At 39.7% G+C, this 24,636-nt stretch overlaps 1 protein-coding gene and 1 long non-coding RNA gene across 3 annotated transcripts; one reads left to right on the top strand and one right to left on the bottom strand.

Moving 5' to 3' along the window:
* The first annotated feature begins 4,867 nt into the window (after positions 1 to 4,867).
* LOC139218544 (uncharacterized) lies at positions 4,868 to 9,591 on the top strand. Its single transcript, XR_011585679.1, has 4 exons — positions 4,868 to 4,966; positions 7,796 to 7,895; positions 9,014 to 9,087; positions 9,471 to 9,591. It is a non-coding gene; the product is annotated as an uncharacterized lncRNA (long non-coding RNA).
* Positions 7,700 to 23,675, bottom strand: LOC139218543 (excitatory amino acid transporter 1-like). Of its 2 annotated transcripts, XM_070850149.1 has the most exons (10): positions 23,665 to 23,675; positions 16,497 to 16,636; positions 16,270 to 16,407; positions 12,745 to 12,949; positions 12,627 to 12,669; positions 10,994 to 11,274; positions 10,665 to 10,898; positions 9,307 to 9,501; positions 9,031 to 9,165; positions 7,700 to 7,910 (listed from the first exon to the last, which is right to left on the bottom strand). In XM_070850149.1, the coding sequence occupies exons 2-10, from the start codon at positions 16,633 to 16,635 to the stop codon at positions 7,700 to 7,702; spliced, it is 1,581 nt and encodes a 526-aa protein (XP_070706250.1). In that variant the 5' UTR covers position 16,636; positions 23,665 to 23,675. The 2 variants fall into 2 exon arrangements, with proteins under 2 accessions (XP_070706250.1, XP_070706249.1); XM_070850148.1 differs by lacking the exon at positions 23,665 to 23,675 and having other exon boundaries at positions 16,497 to 16,635.
* Positions 23,676 to 24,636: the final 961 nt, after the last annotated feature.

Raw genomic sequence — 24,636 nt, 5'->3', positions numbered from 1 at the left:
TGAAAATCATTGTTGAAAGAATCTCTGAAAACCTCATTGTGTGGTTACACTAACCACACCATAATTGAAAAAAAAACTCCAAAAAAGCTCATCACGTGGTTTACCAGACCACAACATCATTGAAAGAAACTCCAAAAAAGCTCATCACATGGTTTCCCAGACGACAACATCATTGAAAGAAACTCCAAAAAAGCTCATCACGTGGTTTCCCAGACCACATAATTGAAAGAAACTCCCACAAAGCTCATTGCGTGGTTTCCTAGACCACAACATCATTGAAAGAAACTCCCACAAAGCTCATTGCGTGGTTTCCCATGCCACAGCATGTAAAAAACCATATCCAAGTCACAGAAAAGCACTATATACAGAACTACAGAAGCTCCAGTCAATGCACTGATTGCTGCAGTCTACAAGCCTCCAGGCTACAGCATGCGCTTATTCTTGTCCAACCTACAAAGCCTCTCAGATTCACTGGAAATCATGGGTCATCATCCCATCTTAGTATGTGGTGATTTTAACGAAGAGCTCTTGTCCACAGCGAACAAACCAATACTTTAACTATTTCAGTCTAAAGGTCACGAGCAAGTCATCACAGCTGCTACCACAGACAAGAATACGCTGTTGGATCTCATTTTTACCTCTCAACCACAGTGCTGTCTCCATTCTGGTGTGCTGCAAACTTACTACAGTTCAGTTATCATAGTCCTGTGTATTGTATATTGAACACTGAAATATTGTAAATAGAACTCGCAAGTATATCATTCATTAACTTTTTTTAAAAAAACATTTATTATTACAGTAAGCTTACATTGCGTGAATGAGAAGATCGAAGTTTATAGTTATCAAATCAATTTCTCAACAATGCATTTCTCAAAATTACAGGTAATAGTTGAATTATGAGATAGAGGGGGAGGGTCATCCTTTGCAGCCAGGCTGTAACACCTGCCTGGCTGCTCCAGCTTTAACAGGCTGGGAGGGCGGGAGGGCGGGAGGGCGGGAGGGATGGAGGGACGATCTCCCCTGAAAATGAAACATAAAGAAGAAAAAAGAGATTATGCTTGTAGGAATTGTTATCAAAATTCAATAGAATAGAATAGAATCTTTATTGTCATTGTACAAGTACAATGACACTGAAAAAAGCAATCCCTTAATAAAATGAATAAAGTGAAATAAGTCGAAAAACCATCCATGCACATTCACAACAAGTTGCATGTGTGAGTTATTTCTTTTCCACGTGTGAATTACTACTTTACAGGTCAACAACTTTAAAGCATTATCAGCCCATGCAGGATCAGTAGTCCAGCAACACCCTCACTATGTTCCTGACGGCTGCCCTAAAAGATCCATGTCCCTGGGCAATACAGAGAAAGCACACCAGGAGGCCACTGCTTCGTCTTTGAATTACCTAAACCTGTGCCTGATGTGTGACCATCTTTGCTTTAAGTAACTTTTTGTGACACAGTAAATTTTGACCATCTGTGTCACCACTTATCGTCATCTCTCCCTTCCATTACTCTATTGAAACAGGTGAAACTGGATACAGCAATGCTGTGCTGACGGAACAGAGCCTGGGCAACAGCAAAACCAGAGGCACACAACCACATTGGACCCAAGCACTTTGTAAGTGAACTTTAGGATTCAAGGAGTATGCCCACCTAAAATAATCAGTGGGACTCAAACACTTTACTGCTACTTAACTGCTGCTTCTCTTTTATTTCCATAATATTAAGTAGAATTTGGCTTCATCTTGAATATTGTAATGTTTTCATTTTCAGCTGTGAACATACAAACCATTAACTGATATATTTGTTTGTGTACTTGTACTCAACAGGAAACACCTTTCAGGGGTGACCCATGAAGAGACAAGAAGTTCAGCAACACTTCACTGTGTTCACACAGTTCAGCCGACAGGCGGATGGAGACTCTACCACTACTACGCTTTAGAAATCTCCCTCAACTGTGCCAGGTACTTGACACTGTCAGATGCCTACTCCTCTATGGCGTGTGTGCCTCTGTTTAATTATGTATCAGTGATATCGAGGCCTGTAGTCTTTTTTTTATATAATCACTAGGTTTTTCTTATGCTGTATTGGCTGTGAGTCCTTGATTCTAGTAGCATTGTTTCATTGAAATGGTACATGTAGTTTGCAACAGTTGTCTCTCTCTCCTCAGGTCAGAGGTCAAACTGGGCTCATAACACCGACCCAAAGTTTAAAGTTAAGAGGTGTAACAAATCACGTGAAGCTGCTGGAGAGAGTCCTCAACGCCAGGGAGAGTTCAACTCAACACAGCCGCTGCCTGCTTGCTACCCTTCATCATAGGACCAATGACTCCTGGAGAAGAAACAGGTTCTTCTCCATCAATCCTTAAACCTACCACCGAAGCAACCACCATCACACAGCCCAGTAACCACCATCACACACATACTATGTCACCCCCAGTACTGATAAACTGTGCACAGGACTATCAAACACTCATAACACTCACATAAGAAGAAACAGAACAGTTTAGACTCTGCAGTAAATAGTAATTAGGAAAAAGATTGACATGCCTGAATCTTAAACAAAAGCAGCCCATTTACAGCCCTGCTCTCCAAATATTACATGCTCAGCCGTCCTGGTAGGAGATCCCTCTAAGACTTGGCCTACCTAAAGGTTTCTCCCTTTTTTGGGGGGGGACCCTCCACTATGCAGGTACTGATACATACATACACACACCAACAACATCATCAACACACAAACACACACACACACAGAACAACAATAGCATCAGAAACACACCAACAACATCTTCAACAAACACTCTGTCAGTCTTTCAAAAACACAGGCAGCATGTCAGTATTTCCCATTTTCTTTATTTTATGAATTGTTTATGGTTTACACCTGCATTTTCAGGGGCGCAACAGATGAAATTTCAATGAAAAGAGCTGTGTACGAGCCCATAGGAGCTGTTTGTGAGCCCGGAATGACTCCGCAGGCACCGTCGCCATGGCAACCGGACAGCTGACAGGCGTCCGCTAATTAGCTCAGTGTAGCACTCAGAGCGCGTGCGTGGTGCGTGGTGTTGACATGTGATAAAACCCTTCTGTGAAACAAACTAATACGCACAAGTCTTACCCCAATGTATTTGATTTATAATCACAGATATACAGATATTTCCCTGCTGATGTGGCAGGATGTGTGGTTATGATTAACCATCACCCTTTTGACTTCCTGTGCTGGCATAACGTTTACTAAGTGGCCTTTCAATCCTCTTTGCTTTTATTCAACTTTGTTGTTGCACTTCACTTCTGGTCTATCCCAGATGAGAAATGAATATAGGAATTTGTAAAACGCATAATTCATTCTTCAATGACAGGAATTGTCAAGAACCAAAAACTGACCTTTTTGGTTGTTGTTTTTTTATTGACACCAAAAACATTTGGTGCGGTCTTTTTTTCACTTTTAAATTACAATGGAATTATTGAATGATCCGATGACCCCATTCAAACTTTGAAATAGATATTCCATTCAAACACACTCATCTTCAACCTCTTCTAACTCGTTCTTACGTCCATGTAGAAATACCATTCAGATATTAACCCTCCTGTTGTGTTCCTCTCTAAAAAAGTGCAGTAAATTTCATCCATTTTTGTCATGAGGTTCCATGACTTTGTTCACACATGGCATTTGAACACATGAAATAAATCTGAAATATTTTTCTAAAAATGTGTGTATTTTATGGAACCCATGGTGTTCCCGGTCAAAAATGACCGGTCATTGGAAATGAATAGGTAAGACTACAATTAGTGTATAAAACAGAGTTCAAGCACATATCTACTCTCCTTTCTCACACCTCAACACACAGGTGTCTTTGAGCAGACACACACACACGCACACACAGACACACATACACACACACACACATCTTGTGCCCCTTTTTGGCTTCCATGGTAACCCCCATGGGAACCTGTTGCCAATATAGTTTTTACCCCATGGGAAGCATGCCTGTTGAAAAACAAAACTGCAACATTGTTTCAATCATACAACTTTCTCGCAGCTCTGGTATATAAAGCTTTTCTGAGGCCTTGCTCACAGTTCAGTCTGTGGCAGCACAATGGCCAAGAGATATATTGCAGGTGAAGCTCTGGACCTGACCGTGACAGTGATCAGTAGGAGAGAAGCCATGTTGACAGTGAGGAGGCTTTAGAGGAGGAAGTGTCAGAGGTTGAAGATGACCCATGAAGTCATCAGGATAACCCCTTGGCCAATACGATGTGCTATATCCCGAGTGGATGACATCAAGTCCTGTATTCAACTTTTCCTCACGGATCAAAGAACATGCCTCAGTATATTGCCCAACATGCTCACGAGAGAACAAAACTGAAGAACAATTGGATGACACTATGGCACTGTTGGCGCACAGAACTACACTAGCCACACCTGGCCCTGTGCTGTGTGGCTTGCGTGGGCAGCATGGAGCACCGAAAAAGACTGATACATGTGCTGCTCAGATAGGCAGAGTTAGAACTGACATTTGAACTTGCATTCTTATTGTAAGTGCAAGGTTGTACAGTATACTCAGTAGGAATTACTAATATAACAATAAAACTATATTGTAACTGCCTCTCATTATTAGTCATGTCCTTTCTTCATTCTAACTGCGTTCATATTGTTGTTAATGAGGCGGAACTAATTATCGTTAATAGAGTGTTCCACACGTCATGTTTACGGACGGACTGCAATACGGAAATGGAAATTAAGCGCGAAAGGAATGAATGAAACGGCAGACTTCAGACTAAGATTATAAAGTTTATCTTGCACAACTAAAGAAAGACGAAGAGAAGAGCAGTCTAATACGAGCCCCTCTATGTTACAAGCAGGCAGACTTCAGACTAAGATTATAAAGTTTATCTTGCACAACTAAAGAAAGACGAAGAGAAGAGCAGTCTAATACGAGCCCCTCTATGTTACAAGCAGCCTACGAGGTACGTTTACATTTATGTTCATATTATTATTAAACTAAAGACGTGTAAATGACATGAAAATAGCACTCGTATTGTTATGGTAATTAGCCTGCTAATGATATATGGACGTGCTGTGCGTTACTTTAGATGCATGAGTTAAGCAGTCTACTGTATGTTTGACATGTTATTGATGCCTCACATTGACAAGGAGTCTGTAAACAATTGCTGTTTCAGATGTGAAAGGTATGCTGCATGTTGCACAAGTTCTACCTGCTATTACGCTAGCAATGGAAGCTTAATTCTTAAGATGGACAAACATGTGATTTAATTTTGTGTATTCTTTATTTTTATTTCGTCTTAAACCCAGTTCTCACGGGTTGGCCTGGAAGCAGAATAAACCCTGTTCTTTAATCAAGATCTCGCGACTCGTGTTGTTACTGGAGGGAGCTACATATATTATATGATTAAAATATATTTATAATTCTTCCTTATAGTTTGGCCGGCTGGTAGCAATTAATACAGTGGTCCCAGAGTTTTAAGTCTTCTGGGTAGCAGTGTCCAGTGTGTGAGTGAATTTTGCTGGAACAACGATGAGAATGAGAGACCTCACATCGGAGCAAGTTTTTGTCCCTGAGACCCTTCTATCACTATCCATCCTTTATATGAGATGTAATCCCTCCAGTGAGTTCTGGGTCTTCCCCGGGGTCTCCTCCAGGGGGGACATGCCCGGAAAACTTCTAAGGGGAGGTGCCCATGAGGCATCCTGACCAAGATGCCCGAACCACCGCAACTGGCTCCTTTCAATGTGAAGCAGCAGCGGCATTTTACCCTCACTCGTGAACAAGACCCTGAGATACTTAAACTCCCCCACTTGGGGCAGCAACTCACTCCCAACCCTTCTACCGCTAGCTTTGTTTCATTTGGACCAACCAACCTCAACCAAAACAAAAACCTGAATAAGAACAACCATCTACTAATGGCATCTGGGTTGGTAGGTCATGTAAGGAGCTCCCGCTGTTAATGCTAACTGGAGCTGCCTGCTGTTGATGACCAGAGGTACAATGAACTCACCTTAGACACCAAAAGCCAAACTATGAGTCATTCTTGTAACAACAAGCTATGACCACTTTATTGGTTAGACCTGTACATATTCACAATTTTTCCCTCATTATCTAGTAAAAGAGCCTGAACACACCACATCGTTTCCATTAAAAGTCTAAATATGACTGCTTTGTTATACAGTTTCTGTGATTAGTATGATATATATTTCCCATATTGTTCATTAAACATAGTAATGAATTCTGAATTTAATTCTGCAAGACAAAGTCAGTTCCTTTTTTCCGTTTCACTAGTTCACAGTGGAACGTTTCATCCTGGTATATTAGTTTAGTTTATTGTAAATTTGGTAATTGTCACTTCCATTTCCTGAGTAGTAATAGTTTAGGAGAGGTTCACCTCTGTGACATCTTCATCATTATCAATAGGTTGATGAATTAAATGTCACCCAGTGCAACAATGTGACTCATTTATGTATTTTTGATAGTTTTAGGACAATAGGAGCTCTAAGAGGAAAAGAGCTCTAAGGAGGAAAGTATATCAGGCTTTGGATGCACAGAGTATTTGTAAGTAAGATAAATTCATGTTTGTTTGGAACTTTTCATAGCAGTCATTAAAGGAGGGGAGGACAGGGTTAATTAATTTACTTATCCACATTTCCACAGTCTGGGCTGTAGGACAATATGTGCCTCCAACCTTTACATGAACCACACAAGGGCACTCTTTTGATATACCGGGGACACAAACTGCTGTATAAAGATAAAGAAAGTCATTAAGACTAAAAGCTGCATGTTGTCTTAGTAAAATGTAGGAAATACAGTTGTTTTATTAAACCCTTGACATTTCAAATAAAAGGAAGACATAGAAGGAAAGGCTTTTTTTCTGTTTATTTCACTGAAGATATTAGACATAAAAACTAAGACAACTGTTTTCACAAAACGTTCAATTTCAGCCAAGACTCAGACACTTTTAACATGTATGAGTCACCCAAAATATTAACTTGTCTCACTTCTACAGTAAAATAGCTGTTGGTTAAAAAAAAGTTACCAAGAGAAACACAGTCAAAAACATATATTTGCAGTTATAGGTGTGTGAGAGAGTCTGTACCACTGAAATATAGGCAGCATAAAACATCTGTAATAACTTATAGTAACCACGATATTAGCCAGCTAATGTTGGGACGCTGTAGATAGAATTTGAATTTCAGTTGAGTCAATCATGATAAAATGGTAAAAGTATGAATACACTATTTCCTTTTCCATAATATATTCAAAAGCAATCACTTTCCTTATAATGAGTCCTTGTGACTGTATGGGACTATTTATACCCAGCAGCTTACTTTCTGTGGCTGTTTAGTGGCCTTAGATGCTCCATGGTTGATTTCAAAACACTAATTTTACTTAAATTTTCAAATTCTTCTTTCAGAATGTATCAAAAACCTACTTTCACCTCAGCTTCTACTTGAAGGAAATATGAAGTTAAAATATCCAATAAACATACTAAACATACAAAACAAAAACTAATAGCCCTATTTGAAACAAATGACCGGTTCGTATGTTAAAGGATGTCATCTTTGTAATTTTGGATGAAACAGGAATGCAGGAAATTCACTTCTGTAACATGACAGTGACAACAATGACAATGAGAGTGACAAAGTGTTACATGTGTTAGCAAATGTAACAGATGTTGCAGCTTGAATTACAGGTTTGATTCACTGTGAGCACGTCTGTCATTTTCAAAATCACTATCCTGGGAGATGAGCTTATAAGGTTTCTTCCTCTCCTTTTCCTCCAGGACTGAGTTTCCCATCTCTACATCTTTGCTGCGAAGCTCGTGTCGAGACAGGAACTCCACAATGCCAGCTCCGATCGAATCACCCAAAACATTGGTTGTGGTACGTAGACGGTCCCTACACCCCAACAACAACAGAGTAAAAGGGCAAATAAGTGTGAAAATGTGTTAGATGCACAGGTAAATCCAGCTATATTTTAGAGCAACACCTGCCCATTGAATGCTCGGCTTTTCACTCCACTTTACAGAGTGGCTGTTATAATATTTATAAATACATTTGTGCCAAATACATCTGGCATAAAGACTTGAAATGGGGAAACAGCTGGTCTACTACACCTTCAAATCTCATCAATGTACATGTTTTATTTTGTTTCAACAGGCTGATGAATGAAAGAACATGTCACCCAGTGCAACAATGTGACTCATTTATGGTTTTTTGGATAGTTTTAGGACAATAATGGAGCAAACAAAGAGTAAAAACAAACTCTTTATGGGGGGTTATGTGCTGCTGATCTAAGAAGTGACTGCTACTACCAAAGAAATACTGTAGGTATTTAGAAGTTAGTTGCATGAAAGTGTCAATTTTAGCAATGAGAGCTGGGTTCTGATACTAATTAATCCTAAATTGAAGTCTGAAAACGTTCTCATGGCAACTTAGGCCATAGTTAGTCAAGAATCCTTTATGAAAATATTTTTCTTAAAAAAAGCCTGATTTACTGGAGTAAGCCTGGTTTAATTGGTAATCTTGTTTTATGAAACAGCCCTCAGTTTTAGAACATACAGGCTTTTATTCATTAGATGCTACACTTTGCTACAGTGTATGAAAGGCTGGTCCTCGTGAAGGAAGGCTTTGATATACATTCACATTTGGTCCACCCTAGTTAAAGGAAAGAAGGGTTTTTTTCTTATTACCCCAGTTAACTGAGTAATTTCTGGGAAGGGTATTCTAATTGAAATGATTAATTTGGGAAACCTAATTATGTTTCTATGTTAAAACTCATAGCAAAAAATATTCAATTCTAATGGGAAGATGTAGAACAAGGCTCAAGGGGAAAAGAAGTGTGTCACTAGGTGGTAGTAGATACAGAGCTGATTTTGACCTTTAACATGACAGAGATGATTGATGGAGGGATGTGAGTTACTGCACTTCACAGACCAATATGTGAGACACTCTTATGTTTGAATGGATGTTATAATGGATTATTGTCCACATATTCATAGTACAAGAAGCTACTCACAGGAACCAATCAACCGCAATGATGAGCGTGATGTCATCAGTAGGAAGTCCAACAGAGGTCAGTACAATCACCATAGTCACCAGGCCTGCCTGAGGGATGCCAGCAGCTCCAATACTGGCTGCAGTTGCTGTAATACTTCATTGAAGAGAAATGCACAGACATACATAGATGAAACAGTTCCAGTTACTGCAGAGTATTTTATATGCATCCTTCTTATTGATGACAGCATAGACATAAGACACAAGACAATTGTTATCCTATTTTCCTAATGTTTACCTGATGGTGATGATTTGACCAAAGTTCATCTCCATATTGTTAACCTGGGCAATGAAGATAGCTGCCAGTGCCTCATACAGAGCTGTTCCATCCATATTTATGGTGGCACCCACGGGAAGCACAAAACGTGTGATTCGCTTGTCAATTTTGTTGTTCTCTTCCAGGCATTTAAAGGTGACAGGCAGGGTGGCTGAGCTGGGAAATTAAAGAGTTTAAACTAGTTTACAAGAACAGCCCTAATGAACAGTCTGAGATTTGGGGAAATATATGAAATTATGAATCATGCTATATGATGTTATGAATCACTTTGCTTTATTAAAGTAATTCTGATTCTGATTGAATAGTTTAATTCACTTTTGAGTCCAAAGATGAGACTTTTTACTTGGTTCACTTTTTTCTAAACTAAGCAACTCCGTTTTGTTCAAATGCACTTCCATAGGTACTGTAAGTGTGCAGTAAGCGATCATGTTAACGTTCTTATCCCATGGTCTGGGTCTTGAGCCTTTGTTGACGATCAAGTGATCATCTCACATTCAATTGACTGCTTCAGGCTCATTGACTATATTTGGTCTATGTTCAGGCTGCAGCTGACAGTAATGTTACATGACCATTAATTTGTTCATGAAAGTGATGATATTTATTTGGTGACCTCCTTAAACATGCTGGGAAATTATATGTACAAATATCTCCTGTTGCCAAGTCATATCTATGACCCACTTGCTTATCCTCTTATTGGAGTAGTAAACAATGTTTCCATTGCATAGGAACATAATGGGATAGTAACGATTGTTCCACATATTAGTCAAACCCGGGAAACGGAGTAAGTAGTAACAAAGCAAATTTTTAAAGTGAACTGACTATACTGAATCACCATAATTTTTGACCTCTCAGTTCAGCTGTGCACAGTGCATTAAATTCAGTACAAAACTAGGCCCAAAGATGAACAAATTCATATCTGAAAAGCAGCACAAAAGTCACAGATTTCACCATATCAATACATAACCTAAATTTAGCATGAAACTTGGAAAAAATGTATCTGGCTATCAAAACTGATCGTTGAGAAAACCCTCTCTCTCTCTCTGCACTCGTGTGTGTTTGATTGAGAAACAAAAAAGGGGCACGGTGTTAAAATTGTTCAAATGGGTCGGATCAGTCTGTCAGACACTCTCATCAATGGCATTCAGTGTTACACAGGAAAAGTAACTGTGTGAAAAATGAAGAAAGAGCTTAAGAAAGAAGTTCAAACCCTACATAATTCCACACCATCAAAATGATGTAGACAAGTGGAGTTCCAAAAATGCAACACTGTTTGTTTCAGGAATATTTGTAGAAGTGTAGTAGTGCTGGACACAACTCACCTGGAGGAGGTCCCCAGTGCTGTTACCAGAGCTTGCAGGAGCCCAGCAATGAAGATAAAGGGATTTTGCCGAGTAATAGCAAAATAAAGAGTGGGAAGAATAAAAACGGCATGGATCAGTAAGCCAATGATAACTGTGATGGTATACATGCCCAGCTGACCACCCATCTGTGTCAAGTCATCCATCTCCACAATCTTTCCTGCAATTAGGAATAGGATACCAATGGGTGCATACCTGAAAGGAAGAGAATAAGGGCGAGTTATTGAAGATGTGAAGTGTGGTGGTAACATTTGTTAAATACTTTGCTATGAAAATGACAAATGACTTACCACATGATGATGGCAACCAAGCGCATGATAGCTTCATTGAGGCTGTCAAAGAAATCCCTCAGGAGCTGGCCCTGCTCCTTCATGTTGCCAATTATTAAACCAAAGCACATGGAGAAGACCACCAGCCCAAGGGCATTGACCCCATTCACCTGACCTGGCATGGGGATCACTTCTTCCCGGGTGGTTTCCATGACCTCCTGGGTGCCATTGGTTGAGTTGAAGAGGGTGTCATTGACTGTCACCGTCACATGGACCGCTCGCTGTCCGTATTTGGTTTTGAACTGGAGAATGAGAGAATTAAAGAATCAAGATTATACCAGTGGAGTTTGATAGAGCTGAAAAAGACCACCACACTGTCAACCCTCATAATTTTAACTGGTCAATTATGACAAGTTGTCTCATGAAAACTGATGGTTGTTGACTATTAGTGAAACTATGTTTGTGAAGTTGGCCTAGCTTGTATGGATAAAATCATTGTTATGATGTAAATGTGCATCACATGAAGATCCCAGTTTAGGAGCATTATCATTTCCCAGAAAAGAGAGAGCAGCACACAGCAGACAACAAGTACTGGATCATTGTGTTAAATAGCGTTATGTTTTTGAAAAAGACCACCCTACAAGAATAGAGCAAAAGCAGTGATGAGCCCTGCTTTGAATGTATCGTTAAGCAATTAAATGGGGCTATCCTGGCTGCTTTTTTAGATTAATTGGTTGTAAGATCATTGCAGCTATAAGCTTCAGCTTAGCTAAACCAAAAATGCACTGATCCGAGACCCAACAATCCCAGTATTTACTGAACTGAAAAATGTGTGTACTGTTACACCCTTATTATTAATAACTATGTCCATGTCTCACTGTATCTTACAATACATTCCTAAAATACACACATACAGTGTGTGTAAGTGCATTAGGAGTGAAGGCAAGCCAACAGTGTGACTAGCTAGATCTATCTAACTGATACTGGGTTGAGAATATGAAGAATAGGGTGACGGTGATTTTACAGTCTCCCGTTAGTCTGGAAATCTGTAGTGTATAAACTGTGGAGGCACTAATTGGTCAAGTGCCTTTGTGTCAGAGGACAGAGAGCAAAAAAGGGAAGGGAAGGGACGAACCAGCTTTGGGTTCAAGCTGAAGAATTTAGTGAGCTGTCAGGCAGTAGAGGCACTGGGCCCTACATGAATCAGATGTAGTCAAAATTTCAAGTCCATTGAAGCTACCCTTTACCTTTCCTCTAGCACACTACCTCCACTTGTTCACAAGAAAAGTCAAACTGTTATGCTCTTCAGAAATGTAGCTCTACTCAAGATACCAAATTTGCTCATATATGACATTTTCTAATATGTACCATTCAATTTATTGAGCATTATCCCAAGGGCCTCTAAAAGAATATGTATCAATATCATATCAAGCATATGCATTAATATGCTTAACAAATTGAATGATACATATTTTTAGAGCTCCTTGGGAGCATTATCCCAAGGGCCTCAAAACCTCAGTATGTTAGATTTCTTATTTTGTGGGGTGTAATTAACACTGCAGGGGCTAAGGCTGCTTACCAAAAGATTATCTGTTTTAAGTCTCCAAGAAAAAAAAGTGCTGCAAGTGTTCTAAGTGTGTATTGTAAAGCTCACCTGCTGTGTGCAGGCTTGGACTAAGTTTGGTGGAAACATATTTCTGAAATGAGAAATCACACAGTGGTTAAGAGAGTTACAGTCAAACTTCTTGAATATTATTGTTCTCATACCTTACCTGATCAGATCTAAGAAGGCATCAGCAGGACTGACTTGTTCTATCGTCTGCTGCTTTCCAAACTCATCTTTTGATCCTTTTCCTGGGTGGATGATGAGGACGATTATGATACCAATAAAGACTGCAATAAAAGTCGTGGTCATGTAGTAAATCACAGCTCTCATGCCCATCTTTCCTGAGGCTTTGCTGTCCAAAGCTGCCATTCCTAATGGACAGAGAGTGAAAATGCTGTTATGTGTATGAAAACACACAAAAATATTCCTTATAAACAAAAATCCCCTGTCAGCAACAAGTAATGTGAGGACATTTTCTCTGTCCAGTATGTATTTTCATAAATAGTAGACAGATTTGTTGAATGGTTTTCTGGTAATGACAAAAATGAAGGTGAAGGTCACGACATTAAAGATTGTCAAGCAAAACCTTTGCTATTTTGTGCTTGTCTGCTGGGCCTCTAATTGTTTCAGCATGTTACTTTAAGGGTTGATGCCCAGGAACAAGGGAAGGACCCAAATGCAGACTATTTTAATAAGAGAGTACTCATAATGTAAACCCAGTAGGTGGACGGCCTAGGCAGGACTGCTCTAGGGGCTGGTGATGCTGGCGTGCAGCTGTGGTCCAGTTTTGCTCCATCATCATTACAAATTAATATTGATGTGGTGGAATTGTCACAGTCAGTCTTCTGGCTTTCTGATCCCCTGTATACAAATATATATATCGCACTGGGACTCTGCTCCTTCTGCAGTCCTCACAGTACTGACAGCCCCCTCTGTACTGCCATCTGTGAGTGTGAGTTCACCTTCCTTGTCCTCCAAACACAAATATATTCTGAACCAGGTTGTTATTCTGAACTGCCAAACTTAATAAAAGTGACTTGAGTTTTTGCTGAAGTACTGTCCTAAAGACTCCCATTAGAGGAATATATGACTTTCAATAGTCTGCACAGTGTGTTTCATTTTGAAACCTGACTGGATTCTCACACTCCTGTCTGCCTCCTCTGCTCTGTGCTGCTTGACATGACCAGGCTGCAGCTCCCATCAAAAATAGACCTGGCGCGTATCTTTCGGGGAGTGGAGCACTGAGCAAATTCTGGGACTTCTGGAACATATAGTGGTGCTTCCGTTGGAATTTACAGTATTAACTACAGTTGCCGCAATCAGCTTCTGTAGCTGCATCACAGCCGGAATGCGATAGAGATGCTCCCAGTGGGTTTAAGCCTTGTGTCAGCTGGGAGACGGGCAGGTGAGCCAGAGGTGCCAAGGAAGCAGAAGGCTACAGAGGGAAAGCCACAGGAAACAGCTGCAGCAGGGGAACAGGAACACCCTGCCACTCAGCAGGGACAGGAACAGAAGATTGCTGCCACTCAGCAGAAACAAGGACATGGGATAGGTGAACAGGCACTGCAAACTGACAGGCTCTGGAACAGCCTGGCATGTGGTGACACAGCCCAAAGAAAAAGTTTCAGTCCTTTCAGTCTCCTTGTTTAGGAGTCTAGTGAATGTTATAAGGACCTCCCAAGGCTAGGTTGGTTTGTGGCTGGAGCCTGCTCAGGACAAGGCAGGCTGTAGACTCATGAAACACAGTCTAAACGACAGGAGTGCAGGCTGCAATGCAGGGGCATTTACTATGCTGGTTTGCAGGAAATGGTTGAGCTTCTCATGGACGATATCAAGGTGGGGAACAAAATGACTTACCACATTCTTGCCACATGTCAGATTTTCCATGGGTAAGTCAGAGTATGCTGGTGTAGGTGCCAGACAATGTGATTTGCCAGTCTGATCAAACTGTTGAACTGAGAAAAGGCACCATTCTGCTGGGTCCATACCTGGACAGTTCGTATTGTCAGGAAAAGGAACAGGGGAAGGAACCAAATGCGGACAGCGGTAGAGAATGATCTTGATCTTGATCTTTTTAATAAGTAAATACTTAACAGTGCTTAATGTTGACAGGCATGTGCAGGTATAAATCCAGATTTGAATACAAAACTTGTTGGAACAACAAAAAATGACAGGTGAGGCTAATAAAGAACAGATGAAAACTATCACAACAAAGACAAGAAGTAACAAAAATAAGAAGAGACTAATATAAAATAAAATAGGACACAAGAATGAATAAATAACAAGACTGCAAAATAACATAATTGGGGAAGTGAGAAACAAAATATTAACTAGTATTTGTCCTTACAATGCCCTGGAGAGTCTCTATCTGAAATACAACTCAATCAGGGGAACACAAACAGTTCATGACCAGCATGACAATTACAGCATGAGTTCATAATTGTGGTAAGTATTAAAAGGATTATAAGAGCAAATATGTTGTGGAGAAAAGTCCTAATCTTTTGTAAAGGAAACATATTGGACTTCCAACCACACCAAGTCACAATAGAGCACTGTAAAGAAATATACTGAATTGCAAAGGGTGAAGAAAGGGCATGTACAAATATTTTCAGTTATTCCACTGCTTTGTTGAATGCTCCAAAAGTTAACAATTACTATAGTCTGTTATTTCTCTATAACAGACTGTTGCTATGTTACACAGACAATAAAATGCCAATGCCCTCACTGCTTCCCAACTTGAATTTGTGAGTCACAAATACTTAAGCACTACATCAGTTGATTGTTTGTTACTGTCTGTAACTTACTGTCAGTGAATGGACAAGAATTTCTCCTGGTTGAATGATCTCTACAAAACATAAGTACCCACGTAAAATATCAAATCCTTTGAAAAAAATTTAAAAAAGAAAAAAAAACATAGGGACAGATGTTAACTATAATTCTCAAGGTGCATTTCAGTAGAAACAGGCGATCAATGAACAGAAAATTCTGTTGCATTTTGCAAAATTATTTAAGAAATTAATAAATAATTTGTTCCCCTGGTATCATAATACAGGACATGCCATCAGTATAGAGACCATAGTGTCAGAACCAGTGTGTCAAACTCATATTTTCCTTTTTGACTGGTTAGTGACCATTTCATGTCAATTCATTTAAAAAGCAAAGCTGCAGTGTGCTAGGACATGCTGACTGATCTGTCATCTGTCTATATCCAATGACAGATCAGTTATATGTATGTAAGGGCATGGGTAACACTTTACAATATTGTAAACAAAATTATTCTAGTTACTAAGGAATGAGTTAGGAAAAAAATCAGGAGCAATACTATAGTCAATCAATTGTTAATGAGTTTCTGATTAACTATGAATGAAAGGGCTATATAGTATATATGTAGATAATGATAACTTTCAAAAGAACAAACTGGGAGCTACTATATTAATGAATCATTAGGCAATGATTAGTTTATGTATCAGAAACTCTTGTGAAGAAAATGGTCAGCATGTCTAGTCACAAATAATTATGACCGTATCATATATTCATTAATATAGTATCTCCCAGTCATTTCTCTAGTAATACATCAACATTTCTATAATCCTTGATTCAGAGTTGTACAGAAACTACTACTTAATGATATATTAATTGTTGGATCACTTTTGTGTACCTTATTGTAAAGAGCTGCCAGAACAGATTTTACCTGTTATTAGACTGGAGATCAGTAAGGGGAGAACGAGCATCTGAAGCATTCTCATTAAGAGCTCTCCAGGGAAAGAGAAGTACTTCACTTCTCTGTAGGTCATCTTATATGGACGAAGCGCAAATCCCAGAACAATACCTGTAGAGATAATGTGCTTGTAAATATCTCCACTGCACTGACAAGATTCTGACTGACTGAAGTCACAGACTTTTCAGAGAAATACACACCTACAATAACTGCCCCTACTGTAAAGAGGACAAAAGCATTCTTCTTGAGGAAAGCCTGGACATCCTCTTTGGAGATCTCCTCCACTTTCCTCTTTGCCTTCATGGTGCGTATGTGAATGCCTTCCCTGATACGCTGCATCCTGCTATAGTAAACCCAAATATGTTTGTTAGTGCAATTTCTATTTAATATGTGTACACTTAAAAGCAGATTGATAGAGTCATGTCAAGCACAGATAATATTTATCAAGGATTATTTTGGTTTTAAAGGACAATTTGGATCTTTTCAAGTTTGCATCAATGCAGTACTCATATTGTATTGTAAAAAAGAGCCATTGGTTGCTGTGTCCCTCTTGTACTAACTGTAAAGTGATCCATTCTTATCATGATTTCAATGTGAGATAAAAGCCTGGGAACAAAAGGGAGCAAAATCAGTAGTCCTTGTTCTGTTCAAACTGTGCAATCTAAAGTGTGGCTGAAGCTGATACAGCTTCAATACTGGGTGTTTTCCAAAGTTACAAACTTTTCATCTCCAAGTTTCGACAGTACTTCCAGTTCCAGTGGCAGTTCAGTCTCAGAGTTTGAAAAATTCCAAGCGGCCAGCATATTTGACAGCCATGAGGTACCACTTTTTATTGTCCATCCTTCACTCTTCAATGGAATGAATGACTTCTGGTCTCTGTTAATCCAACAGTGTGTGCATATAGCATAATGTTGCTTTCAATCTGGTCTATAGGTGAAATCAATTTTCATGATTTGCTTTATTCCACAAATTTGATGACTGGAGTGTTATTTTCAGTCTATGTTTAATCTGCATCATTCAAAACAGGCCACGAACTTAAGATGTTTCTCTTATCTTTCCTCTTCCTTTTGCTCACATCTCTGTGCATAACATGGACAAATGCAGAAAAGGAACATTTATTTCTGTTTTTTCTGGGATGCTCGCTAAGAAACTGGCAATGAGCAAAAACATATCATTGAGTGCTCAAGAAAGGACAAAAACAAGGCATGTAGCTGCCCACATGGCAAATTCACAGATAGATAAGCTAAAAATAACTTGTACAGAGTAAGCTAAGCAGGAAACACTTTCCAGGGAAAGAGCAAATTTCATACTAAAATGACCTGGCTTATGACCTCTCGCCCATTGTCAGCTGGGATGAGTTCCAGCCCCTCTGTGACCCTTCAGGATAAGGGGTATAGATGATGGATGGATGGATGACTTAGCTTTGAAGGATGTCCACTTTCTTTTTCTAACCCCGACCACTGAAACCTTCTATTAAGCTCTCTTCACTCTTAACCATGAACAGGAAGTGGATGTGAGTGTTGTTTCTACATAGACTTGCCCCCAGCCTTTAATATACATGTACGTTGCTAAGATTTTCACACTTGAATTCGTGTGCAACAGATTTTCATATGAAGCACAATTAATGAAATAAACATATCGCTTGGCATTTAGTCACAAGTAGAACATTATAGGACACTTGAAAGATGACTGAGAAGTTTTTCTACAACAATATACAGCATTCACCCTGCTCTATTAATGAGGGCCACTTCAGCCCACTAAAAAAACATTTTCTCTCTTAATTAAAAACTGTCTTGGTTTCACTTGCCTCAATTTTTAAACATTTTAATCGAAAGTTTTCACTGTTTAATCTTTTAAATGTAATTTATCAAAAACCTGGACACATAAAACCAAAATAGTACAAAAATTATGTTTTCCGTGATTAAGTGAACTTATCCTTTAATATAAAATACTAGATAACACCACTTGCAATTTAATAACCAGTACCCCCACACATTTTAAGGCCAAACAAAAAGAGGTTTAATACGTACCTATTACGACTGGTGTTTGTTCGTTGGTTCTCAGTACAGAGCACTTCAGTGTTGTAGTTTGATCTGGCAGGCCTGTGAAGCAGCAGCAGGACAGGATAAGAAGTGCAGGAGTTTTACTGAAGCTTTTGGGAATAATAAAAAAAACAGAGTGACTAAATGATGGAGCTCTGATGTGAAGCACACTGAGTGTGTGGGAAAGAGTGCTCTCCTCCACTCGCTGTAGAAAACAAGGGAGGGGAGACATCCAGAAGAGATAGAGAGGGAGGGAGGCTAAGAGGACAAATTAGAAAATGGTCCTCCAATAATATCACTGTTAGCCCTGTGACACCATTTCAGGTAAAACCCAGATGTATGACAGACGTTTTTGAGAGCTGTAATGAAAACTAGCAATTCATTATTTGCTTTGGAAATGATCCATCTAGAGTTAGATATTTTCCTCACCTCTCATCTTATCCTCACCACTCTTCTTTTAATATCTCCTCTTTTCCTCCCTTTCTGTTTTGAACACATCTTGGCTTAATGAGATCTATACATTGTAGAGACATATGAGGAATTGTTTCAATAACCAGGTTTAATTTATACATCAACTCACTTGGGACATGTTATAGTTTGAGTTAATTCCACAGAGTCAATGACACACCACAATTAGCTGAAAAAAGTAGAGCTTGTGCTGTAATAAGTGACCTCACTGTATGGAAATAATATTCCCTGGAGATGTTGAATATAATTAGTGAAGAATACCCCTGAAATCAGGCCACATAGCCTTTTACAAACACTACTCCCTCGTCACTGTCACACTAATGAATGAAATATTATGATAGATGCTTGTTTGAGTTCCAAACAATCCTAGCAATGTACCTGTACATTGTACTTGTAAATTCAATGAATTTTAGTATAGATTACTTTTATTTTTCTCTCTTCAAATTTTGTTTTACATCTGTGTATATATACCTAAATAGGTTGAAGATGTGCCATGTGTTAATTTGAAGGTTTGAATATCAAAACTCTATCTTAAGTAGAGTAGGACTAACATAATGTAAAAATACTCTGCTAGTTCTGCATTCAAAATTGTACTCATAGCACTTATCAACATATATCACACATAATATAGACTACAATAGAGGAGGCAGTAGAGACAAAGCTGCAATTCTGAGTATACTGGAGTTGAAAGAAGAAAACAATATGATAGTTTCTACAACAAATCTCAGTCATGCTGGAGTGCCAGTTCCTGTCACGTTTGGAGATATAGTGAGTGCACAGAATGGCTATCAGTCTGCCAAGGCAAGACCAGAGAGATGGGGAAAGGCCACAGCACATTATGGTCAACATGCTTCCTCACCAGATAAAAGAGAAGATACTCCAAGAAGTTAGGGGGAATGTCAGCGTTTGGTAGCCAGGAACACAAGGAAAGGACACAAATGTCTGCATTGTCTGCAACTCAACACAACTGTTGAAAATATCATCCTGTCTTACAAATGTTAAAAACAAGCTGACAAAAACTTTCTTCATTTTAACTCATTCTCAGAGTCTCCTAAAGTAGTATGCATGGTAGAGCTTTCCTGTGGAACTTTCTTCCAGTTTGAGTCCAGGAAGCAGACACCCTCTCTATATTTAAGAGTAGGCTTAAACTATCCATTTTGATATGCTTTATCAAAACTGACAGTTTGGCTTGGGCCTGCCTTGGAGCAGCCCCTGGTTATGCTGCAATAGGCTTAGACTACTGGGAGACTTCTTCACAGACCTCCTCTTTCCTCCTCATTCCTCTCTCTCTCACTCTCACTCATGCAACACAGCCCCAGACAGAAAGCTGGGTTCTGTCTGTGGTTTCTTCGTCTTAAAAGGGAGTTTTTCCTTGCCATTGTCACCTGATGTTCACTCTTGTGGGGATTCTTGAATCATTAATTTTGAATTCTTGAGTTTGGTCTTGACCTGCTCTATATAAAAAGTATCTTGAGATAACGTTTGTTATAAATTGACACGCTATAAATAAAGATAGATAGATAGATAGATAGATAGATAGATAGATAGATAGATAGATAGATAGATAGATAGATAGATAGATAGATAGATAAAATGAGTAATCTGATTTGGTTTATGAGTTTGGGTGAGGCAAAATGGGCCTGCTCATCGCTGCTTGCAGCTTTAATAATTCTGCATTTCAATAGGGTCCTCACATTGCTTGGTTCTCTGGCCCTAATAATACGTAATAGTCAAAGTGTTGTTGACCACTACAGTGTGGTACTTATTGTGAAGTGAACATTTGCTATCTGAAAATTAGTCAGACAAAACAAACAAACCATTCAGATCACTGCATCCTTGATTTACGGCTATTCTCATGTCCAGGTCAAAAAGGGTGATTAAAAGAAGCTCAAAATTAATATTTTTCTTCTTCTTATGCAAATGAATCTTTGCATAATCCTTCATCCCCAACTATTCTCAGTGGTACAATGGAGACACTCAAACCTGGAAACTTAATGGAAGTAATTTAAACTCAGTTGTCATTCGAACCAAGATGAGCTAAAAATGAACATTTGATATCTGGAGAAAAACCTGTCAAAATTATTTGAAACAGATCATGTGAACCCCCATCCCCAATAACTCTTAATATGTACAATATGGAAATTTGTATCTGAGAGTTTGTGTGAAGAAACTTCACCTCAAGTATCAAAAATGTGCCTTTTTTCACCATGAAAAGTTCACAATGAGATTCTCAAAATGAACATTTACTATCTACAAGCAAAGTATTTCAGGAAACTTAATTCAAATCATGTTTACGTTCATTTCCAAGTAATTTACAGTGTATACAATGCAAAAATGTGCAACTGTCAGCTTCTTTGAGGAAGTTCTGGCTCAAGTGTCAAAAAACAAATTATTTCAGTGAGAGACATCCTGCAGTCAACAGTGAGCAAGCTACAGACTCAGCACCCTGATGCTCTCCTCCTCATTTCTGGAGACTTTAATCATGCCTCTCCATCCTCCTGCCTGCCCACATTCACCCAGTATGTGACCTGCCACACCAGAGACAATAAAACGCTGGAGCTGTTTTATGCCAACACCAGGGAGGCATACCACTCACTACCATTCCCTCCGCTAGGTCGAGCTGATCACAACCTTGTGCACCTGTATGTATGTGCAATACTGTTTTTCTGACTGGTGCAATAATTTATCACTCATCATCCATTCTAGGCTAGAACACACAAACATCTCTCTCTGTCCTTGACTGTCTCTGAGCCTGTGTGGCAGGAAACTGTAGAAACACTGGCTTTATCAGCCTTGTGCTCATTTGTTTTCTTTTAATGGAAAAAGAGGAAAAGGAAAAGGAAAAGTGAGGTAAAACAGAGAGCCTGCAACTGCTGTGGCTAACAAGAGCTACCTGTGGGAGTCTGGATCCTGATATAAATGTGTGTTAAAAATGCTATTTGGTATTTTTAAAACGTTTTCTTCACTGTCAGTGCAGTAACATATTTTACTATGTTGTTAAATTCGAATCCTGGGATAACATAGATGTGAGGATCTAGTAAAAAAGCAGCAGCATCGACCATAAAGCGTTGTTGAAATTGTACCATTTTCTGCCATTTCTTCATTTCAATTTTTACAAGGCTGAACTTTAAGAGACAAAGCACAACTTCAAAAACAATTGCAACTACAAAACAACACCAACCTTCTCATGAGCACACAAACCTCTATGTCTAAAGGTTACCAAGCAGTCTGTCTGCGATATAGTTTGTATCACTCTAAAAATTATAATTGTGTAATTATATAATAAAAACCATCTCTACCAAGGCGACCTCCATGGTTGAGACCATCCCCATTGTTACAGGTAGTGTGCTCTGTGGTGGCCTACGGACCTGTCAACATCAACACACACTCCTATCCATCTTCACACTTCCACCCCTTGCTTTGGCCCCACTTCCTTACACTTGTTTGTCTGTTTGTTCCTTACTGCCTTTTCCTCTTTGCACCTGTCCACCTTTAACATATTTCGTTCGTTCTGATAAAATTTGTTTGTTGACTGCTCTACAGCCAGGGGTATAACAGTCTCAAGAACTTCTGACATTAGTAAGCATTTTCCAGTCACTTTTTAAACAGCCTGACGGAAAAGGCGGAAAAGTATTTATGTATTTAGGTGTTGTGCTGTCAACTGTGAGATCAAGTGTTTCAAAGTTTAAAAAAAAAAAAACATAGCTTGAATATCTGTTTGACTTACATTAAGCAAATTAAAACTACTGGAATACACAGTGCATAATGCACATAAACTTCTCTATTATTATTTAATTGCATGGGCAGTTTGCAGGTAAAATTTAACTGGATGCAGAAGCCTAGATATGAGAAAAGTTAGATTTAAACTCACCGCCAGTACAGCTCACAACACACACTATATGGCAACACACACACACACTTGGAGACACCTGTTTAATCTCCAATATTCTCAGAGTAAAGAATCCACGTCTAAAACCAGAAACCAGACAAAACACACATTTTCATAGATATGTAACATAAAGCCTTGAACACATGCACAGATTCTGAACACTCATGAGCCATAACTGGAGCAAGTGCTACAGCTTTTGTTATAGTTATAGTTATAGTTTTCTATAACTGGACATTTAGGCACATTTAGGTTTTCTATTGAAAGCATTGCTCTCAGATCAGTGTAATTTACCATATATTTGACACTTAAAAGAGTCATTCAGTAAATGACTTAATACATTTCCTTAATCATCCTTCTATAATGTCTTTTCTGTAGGAGATTATAGCAATTCATATTAAGATTGTGGGTAGTGCTTTCTAAATGGCAGTAATTTGGCTCACTGTAATGACAGTTAGATGAAGCTAGTATAGATGTAAATTAGCCAAACCATATCTTTTTTGTTAAGAAGTAGCAATAGATGACCCACAACCACAAATAAAATCACAATAAAAAATGAAAATAAATTTGATCTCAAGTGGCCTAGCCTACCTTTGCATTGGAAGGCTGAGTGATGGTGTTTGCTGACCTAGCTTTGAAAGAGGGCCATGAGACCTCCACAACCTCTCTATGACAGGCATCAGACCTGACACGTCACACCCAGCCTGAAGGGTTCAGTGCACAGAAGGAGAAAGAAAGGAAAAGTAGGATTTATGTACACCCAATGACGTCATACCTGCATCACCACGTCATCACCTGTTTTAATGGTTAACGTACATATACAACCTACCAAATCACTGCAACACAGCTGTAGAACGTTACGTCAACATGAACTTGAATCAGCCACAGCTGCAAGGCTTGCAACATTCAACATTATGGTAAATCTGTATACAAACATATGGATGCATTATAAGAGGTTGTGGAGGCGTGGGCTGGTTTTGAGCTTGGCTGCAACGGAGAGAGTATATGGAGGCAGTATATGGAGATACAGGCCCAGGTGGAGCAGCAGACCGTGGTCCTGAACAACCTGCTGGGCCAGTCACGTGCGGCCTAGCCGCAGGGATCCCCCCCTCCCCGCCGTGCATCCCAGGAGCCAGGGGGACAGCCTGAATGCCAGTTGGTTAACCAACCGGCCATCCCAAGAGCGCCGTTGCGCCCATTACCACTGATGGAGGTCCCTTTTGAGTGCATTGGCATGGACCTCATCGGGCCATTTAACCGGAGTGCACGCAGCTATCGCTTTGTGTTGGTCCTGATGGATTACGCAACGCGATACCCGGAAGCAGTGCCGCTGCACACCATCTCTGCAAAGAGTGTGGCGCAGGCACTGTTTCAGATAATCTCCCGAGTGGGGATCCCGAAAGAGATCCTCACTGACCAGGGCACTTCGTTCATGTCACGTACACTGAGAGAGCTGTACGGATTACTGGGCATTAAGTCTGTTCGTACCAGTGTCTACCACCCTCAGACCGACGGGCTGGTAGAGTGGATGAACAAGACCTTAAAGTCCATGATCCGTAATTTTATTCACGAAGATGAACGCAATTGGGACAAATGGCTAGACCCTCTGTTGTTTGCAGTGCGGGAGGTGCCCCAGGCCTCCATGGGATTTTCTCCCTTTGAACTGCTGTTTGGCAGGAAACCAAGAGGGGTGCTGGACCTAATTAAGGAAAACTGGGAGGATGGTCCAAGCCCCAGCAAAAATGAGATTCAGTACGTCCTGGACCTGAGAGCAAAACTCCACACTTTGGGAAGGTTGTCACACGAGAATTTGCTCCAGGCCCAGGAACGTCAGCAGCGCCTGTACAACAGAGGATCGCGGCTGAGACAATTTTCACCGGGAGATAAAGTACTTGTATTACTCCCATCTTCTAGCTCTAAATTACTCGCCAAGTGGCAAGGACC

This window comes from Pempheris klunzingeri, chromosome 19, assembly GCF_042242105.1.
Source record: "Pempheris klunzingeri isolate RE-2024b chromosome 19, fPemKlu1.hap1, whole genome shotgun sequence".
NCBI lineage: Eukaryota > Metazoa > Chordata > Actinopteri > Acropomatiformes > Pempheridae > Pempheris > Pempheris klunzingeri.
The sequence above is the reverse complement of the archived record's forward strand: the minus strand, read 5'-3'. Positions and strand labels throughout refer to the sequence as shown.